At 41.1% G+C, this 10,396-nt stretch overlaps 1 protein-coding gene across 4 annotated transcripts in view; it reads left to right on the forward strand.

The window, feature by feature from the left end:
• Nucleotides 1-9,830, forward strand: part of LOC121182120 (transcription factor SOX-6-like) — a 104,747-nt gene extending 94,917 nt beyond the window's left edge. For all 4 annotated transcript variants that reach the window (XM_041038465.1, XM_041038464.1, XM_041038467.1 and 1 more), the window contains exons 13-16: nt 1,367-1,475; nt 2,664-2,834; nt 4,440-4,653; nt 6,715-9,830. In XM_041038465.1, coding sequence (XP_040894399.1) covers nt 1,367-1,475; nt 2,664-2,834; nt 4,440-4,653; nt 6,715-7,063 — 843 coding nt within the window. In that variant the 3' untranslated portion in view covers nt 7,064-9,830. The remainder of the gene's footprint in view (nt 1-1,366; nt 1,476-2,663; nt 2,835-4,439; nt 4,654-6,714) is intronic.
• Nucleotides 9,831-10,396: the final 566 nt, after the last annotated feature.

The raw sequence follows: 10,396 nt of genomic DNA on the forward strand, positions 1-10,396 counted from the left end.
TGTCCTAGTCCATTTTCCAAAACCCTAACTCTACTCGGCATTAGTTTTCCATTGGTCTCCTCCTATTTACCAGCAATATTTGAATGTCTCTAACTACTTATGATGTTTAGGAATTATTATGCTTTATAATGCTACAGAGCATCTATGCAGAATGTTGCACAGTAATCATGTTTAGCATCATTTTGAGAACTACAGTTTTAATCTACAACAACTTTTAGCCATAGAGCACCAAACTGCAACTCACTTCCAAGAGTCTGAAAGCATCATCTCGAGCAAAGACTGCTTTCCCCAGGCTATTGTTTACCACTACAAGCTTAAAAGGAACTTCTCAGTGGACTTCAGACCTTATTCTTGTCTCTGGACTAGTTTTCCATTCCACTTCTCGTCCTTTTTCTTTTGCTCCCTCTATCTCATTCTGTAATTCCCTTTTTCTCTCTTTTCTTTAGTCCTTTGTTAGGCAGTTGCTTCCTGCGGTGAGCATGGCACTGCCCAGGCACATGTTCTGTGGTGGGCCTGATTACAGCCCTGCCGTAGTGCTGACATTGGCCCGCGCCGACTCCTCATCTATAAACACACACACACACACACACACACACACACGTACATGCACACATGCACACACACACACCGGCCCCTAAGTTCCACCAACTCTGCCAGCAGCTACCGCGGCATGACTTCACCCGGCAACCATTCCTTGCGTCAAACAAAATGCCTCTGTCACCAGAAAAAGGAGGAGAGCTGAGAGGGAGGGAGGGAGAGCAGAGGAGAAGAGAGTCAAGGAGGAGCGTGGATGTGCGGTAGCTGTGCGGAGGGTTCGATGTTTTCCACCACAGTATGGGAGTGTGGTGGGGTAATTTTAGCTGGAAGGCCCCAAGGCAGGCTGCTTGTAGAAGTTATTTGTCTCAAAAGTGGAGTGGCAGGCAAGACGACAGAAACACAGAGATGGAGTGCATGATGATGGGAGGTTGGAGAAGACACTGATGATTAGCACAGCCTTGAAGCAGCTATGACTTGTCCATTAGCTTATCAAATAACCAACATCATGACTCATTTCCCTCAGATACCATTAAAAAATCAAATAAATAAACTGGTCATTTTTGAGTGCTGTGTAAGCTCCTCCATGCCAGTTCAACCCAGCAATTAGTTTTATTGTCATTACCATCAAAGTCATCCCTAGTGACCCAATTTAAAAGATGCCAGGCAACTTGATCCACACATTAAATAATAAGAAGCAAATAGGAACTGAAAACTTAAATGAAAGTCCAAAGAATTTGGTTTTTGGCAGCGGAGTTCAAATTTCTTTAACAGTTGCATCAAATTTGCAGCTTACTTTTAGTAATCCTTCAAATCTTCTCTTGCATTTCAGGAGCGGCTGCACTATGAGACGCTGAGCCAGCACTTGGGGAAGCTAGGAGAGGATGCTGGGAAGATGGTCCATCGAGTCATTGACCTGACGAGACCTGAAGACCTGGATGGTAAGCACTTCCGCCGCTTGTCTCTGCTTGTGCTGTTTTTTTTGGCCTCATTTTTTCTTCCCTTTTATTCTCTTTCTCTGGGATTCTCTTCTTGGTCTGTTGGATTCGGTTATTTTTGGACACTTTCCTGATTGTTGCACTCTGCATTTTTGGTTGGTAATTCAGAAATGTATGCAAAAAACAGGTTAGAAAATGGAAGGCTTGGAGGGATAGAAAAAGAAAGGAATTGCTTGAGTTTTGAGAGGCAGAGTCTGAGTTAGAAGTAGTCGCATCCTGTTCAAACTAAATTAATACCAGTGACCCTTGACTCTGTGGGCCCCACATAGAAGAGGCCCTACTTCTGGGGGCCTTGTATCTCAGAGCTCAAATGAAGAAGGCATCTGCCAGAAAACCAGAACATACAGGTATTCAGCAAACACAAATATTTATTGTGCTCCTCAGAAAGCTACGGTGAAGGACACCCTCAACAGTTAAACAGAGTGCTCAGTGTCAACATTTTACGCTCTTGAAAATTTTTACACTGTTATTATTCCTGCAAGTACATGACAAGAGACTGAATTCTCCTCCTTTTTTCCACAGCTAGTGTTTGTGACACAAGATCCCACCCAGTACAAGTATGCAAACAAAAGTAGATGAAGACAGGCGACAAGTCTGTTGTAGTTAATGGTCACTGAAGTTTACTGCAAATAACAATTCTCAAAGTTTTAATAACAAGAATAACTGACTTAATATACTGTGTGTTCCACACAGTTAGCACGTACACGTATTTGCTTAAAGTACAATCCCTATGTCTTTCTCTGAATGTGCTGTAAGGACACTGACTTGGTGTCAGCTTTTTTCCCAAACCCACCTGTTTCTCATAAAGCACCACTGTTTACAGGCAATGAGGGGTTGAGGAGTGCTCATCGTGGTTTAGTTTAGAGTCAGAGGAGTAAACATGGGAGCATAGGCACTGAGATACTATCTGTTTGTGTGAGCATGTTGAGGGCATCCCAGCAAGACCCCCATCAGACTTTTGTTATACATCCTCTCACAAGGAGGCAAAAAAAGGGGCCTCAGGAGTGAAGAAACAAACAGGAAGAGTGAACCCTTATCAGTGTTGTGTTGTGAACCTAAAATGTGAAAGTAAGAAAGGTGAATGTGTCAGTGATGGGCACACAGAAAATGTAATTCCTTTGTTTCAAACAGGGAGTAATATCACGGAGGCGAGGGTGTTCAGGGAGGCGCGGGGCAGGAACAACAATGAGCCCCACATCAAAAGGCCCATGAATGCCTTCATGGTGTGGGCCAAAGACGAGAGGAGGAAGATTCTGCAGACCTTCCCAGACATGCACAACTCCAACATCAGCAAGATCCTTGGTGAGATTTTATAGGTTTATGTTTGACAGGAGAGAGACCTGCAAGGAATAAATTTTATTCCTCTAACGTTAATGTCCTGCTTTTGGATTCTCATAACTTTTTTTTGTGAAAACTGGAATCTGGAACTGGATCTGCTGCACACCTTATCTATGAACAAGAAACACTTTGTGGTTACAAAAGTGGTTTTGCATCCTTCCATTACCTTGTTTAAAAACACAGTGCATCTGACTGTTGATGGGGCCTCAAACCTGTGCGTCTTTTTTACAGTTACCCTCTCCGCTTATTAGGTTCCTGTGCCACTATTTTCAACAGTTCACAGGGTTTCTTACCAATATTCTGCAGATTATAAGAAGGACTAGTGTTTTTCAAACTGGAACACTCCGCACACAGAGCTCCACTGTGTCAGCCTGACTAGTGTGATGGATGCATTCAGTTGAAAAAGCAGCCGTGTTGATACTAACCTCCTCGACACAGATAGCCATTCACACGGCGCTGAGCATAACGGTTGTTCATGAAACGTTCTTAAGACTTCCACTGTCCAACGCGGGGCTCCAGTGAGCTTGAGGGTTTCTGAATGTAAATGCTCCTCCTGAGCAACATTAACAAATTGCTTTTTCTTAGGTGGGTCTGTCTTATTGACTTAGAGCTTTGAATGGGCTCCGATAAAGGGAAGTGTTTGTGTCCGCAGGATGCAAAATCCAACGATGTCAGTGACAGAATTTAAATTCTAATGAGATATTTAAACTCCTTCATGATAGTGATTTTATTTGTTTAACAGTCATGTTTATAGTCAGTTGTGAACAGTAAGATCCTGTTGGCAGGAAGCACTCAGAGATAATTTTCCAGATATTTATCAATCTTCTGTGGCAGAAACTGGAACAAAAAGCAGAGCTCAAAGTGCACAATTGTGTACGTGTGCATAGCTGCATGTGTACAGCGCACGTCTTTCCAACATAATAACACAGCTGGACTTTAGGGAGTGGGTGGCAGGCTTTAAAAAAAACTCCCTCCTGTTTCCTGTGTCACAAAAGTACAAGACTAGTTTGTGATAAACCTTGATAAACAGAGGAGCAACGTGCAGTGTGTATAATCAGTTGTCAGAGTGCTCCGCAGATGTGCTGCGTTCCTGCGGTAATGGCCCTGTCCACTTGTTCAGAAGGTCCTCCTACCAAGGAAAATAATAAGTACACAATGTGTCATTCTTCTTGAGCCAAGAGGGAGCAGGGTGTAATCCACCCCTGATTTTAAACAGCCTCCTTGGTTAAAGACTCAATCGTGTCTGTTCACATGATAATATTCAGCTTTAAGAAACCACCAGACATGTTTTTTTTATTTTTTATTTTTTTTAACATATATACCACGGCTTTGAGCGTCTTTTGAATGATTGAATTAATGTGCAGCTGAAAGGACAGTATGTTAGTATTGTCAGATCACTGATTCAGTGGCCATTTAATCTATTTTACCACAGACTGTTGAAGCGGTTTAGAAAAGCCCAATTCACACTAACATACACACTGAACCGTTTTATGACAAAGTTAAGTAAGAGTAAAACAAAAACAAAACTTAAAACATAGACTAAACTAAACTCTCAATCCTTTGCTCCAGGCTCTCGCTGGAAAGCCATGACCAACCAGGAGAAACAGCCGTACTACGAGGAGCAGGCCCGTTTAAGCAAGATCCACTTGGAGAAATATCCCAACTACAAGTACAAGCCGCGGCCCAAGAGGACCTGCATTATCGACGGCAAGAAGCTGCGCATCGGAGAGTACAAGCAGATGATGCGATCACGACGTCAGGAGATGAGGCAGTTCTTTGTGGGGTGAGTACCAGCATCCGCAGAAAAGCTGTCCCTGAAAATCAGTTAGCTTTTTTTTATTTTATTTTTTTATAAGTGCTCACACTAGTTTGAAAATAAAGATGCAGTTATCCCTTTGTGTGATTTTAAAATAGAATTTTAAATTAGGTGATTTTACTATTCAGGACCTTCAAATGTCAGAAATAAGTCATAATGATTTAAATTCCAAATATAGTGCAACATGAAATCTGTAAACCGCACATTCATTGAGCCTAGTTTTTTTCCTTCTTGGGGGACAGGTAGGGTTGGAGGTGGTGAAGTAATTCAGCCAAAGGTCAACTTTCACCATGAAATAGGACAGCTGCACAGCAGCTCATTTACAGAGTGCAACTGAATTCTTTGTGTTACATCAACATTTTGTAATTATGAGACACAGACTTTCTCCATCACTGCGTTACATAGTGTTAGCCGGAGTTTTACACATTTCACAGGGGTCATTGTGCACCGATCGCCACAAGCCTTGGATCACAGACAGGCTCTCTGTCTTGCTCAAGGAGACAATGACTCTTTTCCTCTTGCACCTATGACTTTCAAGTTCAGTTGTCTCTTTAATAAGCATGCCAAAAAGACAGTTACCAAGATGAAAAATAAAAGCACCAATATGTTACCAACAAAGAAAATTTCATTCAGACATTTCACAAGCAGTTGCATGGGTTCTTTGCACTTTTTGCACTTTTCTTTTTCATTAATGTGTCTTAGTATGAATATGAGAAAACATTCTTAAGTATATTCATTTGCTGGAGGTTAGTTGAGTGAACATCAGGCTTTATGGATCCTTTATGAAAGGCTTCTTCTCTGAGCCTCCTGTGATTCTATCTGCAAAATCCTTTAAACCTTAGCTGAAGAGCATTATATTTTTTTTTAGAGTGCAGTCAGTGCAGCAAGGGAAAAAACAGTGGCATTGTCTTAATAGGAACCAGCCATGAATGTGTTTAAAGCCATCACAGTGGCCTGTGTTTGAGATGGATTTACCAGAGGCCACGGCTTTGAATAGGAGCGATTTTTAATAGCTTGTCATTTATTAAATTAGGACAATGCTGGGCGCTTGCGGGCAGTGAAATTGGACACAGACAGACATAGTGGAATATGAAATGTAAGCAGATGTTTGAGAGGGAACAAGAGCGAGGCAGACGTCACAAGCTAAATGCCACATTTACTGTGTGTGGTCAAGCAAATGCAAAAAAAAGCTTATGGTTCTTCAGGCCTGGACTTTCAATCAAAGTTGAATCAAACAGCTTCTGGGAGCCAGTACACAACTGGCTTCTGGCGCATTCCATACAACTAAACCAGTGTTGTTTTAAAGACTTTAATGTGAAAATGAGTCTGTCAGGGCGTTCGGCTGTAATTGTTTCAGGAGACAGAGGAGGGAAAACTGTTAGGTGAGAAAAGTGACAGCAATTTTCCTGCTTCACGTGGCTCCTTGGAGGAGCCAGAGGGCCTGTTTGAGTGATGTGCGTTTACCCTCATTCCATCTGTATCTTAACAGGTTATTTAGCCGACACTGCTGTGAGCTGGCAGGGAGAGCTCCGTGTTAGGACATGCACAACCAGATGAGAAGCGTTGCTGTAAACTTAAGTGGCCTCAGAATTAATGTTTTGTTCAAAGCAGTTTGTTCAAAGGTTAAAATGAATCACTGCTTGATAAGTCAAAAGTCATCCGCCTTGTAGCATCATCAGAAATTGAGGTTAACTGTCTCTATGACCTACGGTATTTTATTATTTTTATGCATTTTCTTTATTTTCTTTAATCTTTTCAGCAATGCTAACAGCATGACTGTGTAGATGGCTGTGTTGGTCAGTGGGTCCACCAGTTTGGTCCAAACTGAAATATCTTAACAACTATCAGATTGATTGCCATGCAATTTTGTACAGACAGTAATTCTCCCCTGGGGATGTGTCCTCATTTCTGTTCTTTTTTTAAACCGTATTTGATTTATTTTGTATATTAATGTTGTTTATTGTTACGCTTAAAGCTTTTTTCTAATACCTTTCTCCTCCCCTCTTTTCTCCTTCCCTTGTTTCTCAGGCCTCAGCCACCAATTCCTCTTGGCAACAGCCCAGGCGGGGTAGGAGTTTACCCAGGCGCCATAACCATGGCAACGACAGCCACACCATCTCCACACCTGACCTCAGACTGCTCCAGCAACTCAGCCAGCCCTGAGCCCGCCATCCCCGTCATTCAGAGCACGTATGGGGTGAAGTCCGAGCCCGGTGGTGGCGGAGGCAGCAACGGAGGTGGGGTTGGAGCCTTGGATCTCCCCAGCGACCCCACCAATGGAGACGACGACATGGACATGTATGAGGACTTTGAGGACGAGCCCAAGTCAGACTATAGCAGTGACCACGAGACACGGGAGGCCGTCAGTGCCAACTGAGTGTGCTCAGGGTGTCAGTTGTAAAAAGAGGAAAATTAAAAACTGTCGTTATACTCAGAAACACTTTTTAAAAACATAGTTTATTACAGAGACCTTCAGGCAGACTTTCAGGACATGCTGCGACATGCACTGAGCATGCCCAGGCAGGACTTAAACTCAGCGGACATGCTCAGAAAGTTCTTGGACAGTATATTGATGGACGTCCATTTGAAGAAGAGGGCTGATGGGAAAAATGTGACCCGAGAACACAACCTGAACAGACATTCAGACATCCAGCTGACAATGAACTTCAGTTTCCTACACTATGACAATCTTAACAGGAGCGCATAAGAATTAGAAGAGAGAGAATGAGAGAGAATGGGACAAAGAACAAACGAGCAACAAACACATTGCTGTGTGGTTTGTAAAGAGCATGCATGGATTTTGAAGCATCAGGAATTGGTCTTCAACAGCTATTTGGTCTTAAATGTTTAAGGAGTGATTTAGTTTTTATCATTATGTATTTACTTTTTTGTGTTTTTTTTCCTTTTTGTTTTTTTTTTGTTCTATAGACTTTTTTCTGACAGGTCACTGCCTGTACAAACTCTGGACTGTCAGAACTTGAAATTTGAAAAGTTTTAATATAAATCCTAGCTCTTGTAATCTTATAGTCTTACTTTTGTTTCTTATGAATACAGTGCATCTACATCTTTTTTTCTGACAAACTGCTTAAATTACATTACTGTTAGATTTTTTTTTTTTTTTTTTTTAATATCCCAGCTCAGGTATGATGTGCCAGCTTGTGAATGTGTTTTTTTCTTTTGTTTGTTTTCATACAAAAAGAGTGGTAGGACTTTTCAGATTGTCAATGAAATAAAGGGAGCAAAATCCCTTATATCACACTATTATTATTATCATTATTATTATTATCATTATTATTATTATTATTATTATTAAGAAAGTAAGTAAGTACCCAGACAATGTACAGATTTACTTCAAATGTGCCAAACCTACATTCACATTCACTCGGGATGTTGTAGTCTTAACTTCCAATGCTGCAAAAAAGTCTTATACAATCAGCTTTTTCTATCTGATGAGATGAGTTCCTACTCGGTAACTGCTGGCTCCCCTCCTGGCCCAATCACAGGCAGAGCTCAGGGAGGATATGTTTTCATCACACTTGCTCAGTCATTCACTCACACACACACACACACACACACACACACACACACACACACACACACACACACACACACACACATTTTGTGCTGCTGTCCTGCAGCCCCTCCAGCTTTCAGATGTAGTTAGAAGAGCAGCATCGAAGGAGTTTGTTCCTCTGTTGCACTGCATTGGTGCTTTCATAAACCACATTGCCCATAATTCCTTAAGGCCAAACACGTAACCTATTGTTCAGCAAGTGCAGTGCAGTATGGTGTACCAAACCCTGACATTTAGCATTTGTCACTTTCAATCAGATTAAAGGTAAATACATTTTTTGGCTTAATTTCTGCCTGGACACTTAAGATAATTCACAAGTCTTAAAAGTGTACCTTAAGCTCTATTCATTCGGCGTCATAGGAAAGGGGAAGGAGCAGCCCCAGCAAGACCCTACTGTAGGATAAGAGCTTCTAATATTCTGGATCCTTTTAACTGTATCTTGAATTGTGTTTTGAATCGGTACAAAAATGTACAAAATGTTACTATTTTTATTAGCTTGTTAATATTTTTAAATGTCTTCTCAGCATCACGTGGGAAAGATACACCAAACTTGTGTTTTAAAAAAAGAATTTATAGAGTTGCAAAACAATGGGTTTAATAGGTCTGTTATTTCAAAAAAGGGTACCTTTTTCTACGTTGCATGTATATTTTGAGGACAAGTAAATTATTAAGAGAAGAATGGAGGAAAAAAAGGTGCATAACTCTCACTCAGCCTCTCAGTCACAACCACCCCGGTCAGAGCACACAAGTTTTTTCCACAGTCTGAAGCGAGATGTTCCTCTTTCGTCTTGGTGCGGCCCAGTGGTCAGCACCATGCTGGGAGTGCACGCTTTTTCCCTCTATTTTACTCAGATGTCACATTCTTTCTCTGAAGACACATCATATTTTTTTTCTTTGTCTCTTTTCACTACGGTCTCTGCAATTTGAACATGTTTCCATTTCCAACACCTGTAACCTCAGGTGGTTTCTGGGTGCTCTGTTTAGTTGTTTTTTCTTCTGACTTCTGTCTCTTTATGACCATATCTGGCAATTTTTACTTGTAAAAGCTTCACAAGCTGGGACTGAACATTGGTTTTTGCTTGCATTAATGGGGAAAAAGCAGCATGCAGAGACATTTCTTTTAATGTCATACACATCCTAAGCACTGGATATAAATTCTATGTTTGTTTTTTTTTTAGTATTGACTAATGTGAAGTTGTTGTTTGATTTTCAACATGATAAATTAGAACAGTCAAAAGTCATATGTTTGGACTCTCGAGGAAGCCTCGTACATGCCAGGCACCAGTAAATTGCCATTTCTTTAGAAGCATTTCATTTATTTAAGCAAATTTTGTTGCCGCAGCTCTAGCACCGCCTAAAGGGGGTCACATCACCTCTGATCTCTTTAAAAAGGTAACCTCATGCTCTTGTCAGTTGTGACCTGCAGAAGCAGAACACATTTTCTGGTCACACACATTTTTGTGATGAGTATTGTATTTGAAATTCAATTGTGCGTTTTAACATTTCATTGTATTTATTAGCCAGCTTTGGCTCTAAAAAGTGTCAGTACAACTTGGTGAGAAAGACAATCAAAAAAAAATTAAAATAAAATAAAAAATAAACAATTAAATAAAAAGTTTTCCATTCTGTTTCTTTGACTTTTGTGGAAAGAGCTGATTATCTTGTAAAACTGTACATTTGCAGAAAAGCACTCATGCCTATTGTGTTCTGTATGTGAAAGCACTGTGCACAAGATTCAGGTAGTGCTGCATGAATTTTTATTTCCATTACTCTAAATAGTGCTCTTACTTTCCAGGGATCTAATAATTTCCAACACAAGGCTTTCTGTTTCCAAAGTTGAGCTATTCCACGTCTTTATATTTTGGTGGCCCATTACAGTAAATGTGGCCTATTGTTCCATTGTGTGTGTGTGTGTGTGTGTCTGTGTGTGTGTGTGAGGTAACGCCACACATTCTGACTGTGCTGTGGTGTATACGCCACGGCGCCGGTGCTCTCTGCAGCCAATCCCAGCATTTCAGAGAGAGAAACAGAGAGCTCAGCCATATGCAGCCACATCATAAATCTAATTGTAATTCCCAAATCAACTGTAGCGTCACCCTGCGAGGGGCGCCGGCAAGTTTGTCACACACTCCTTTG

The sequence above is a fragment of the Toxotes jaculatrix genome, chromosome 5 (genome assembly GCF_017976425.1).
Source record: "Toxotes jaculatrix isolate fToxJac2 chromosome 5, fToxJac2.pri, whole genome shotgun sequence".
NCBI lineage: Eukaryota > Metazoa > Chordata > Actinopteri > Toxotidae > Toxotes > Toxotes jaculatrix.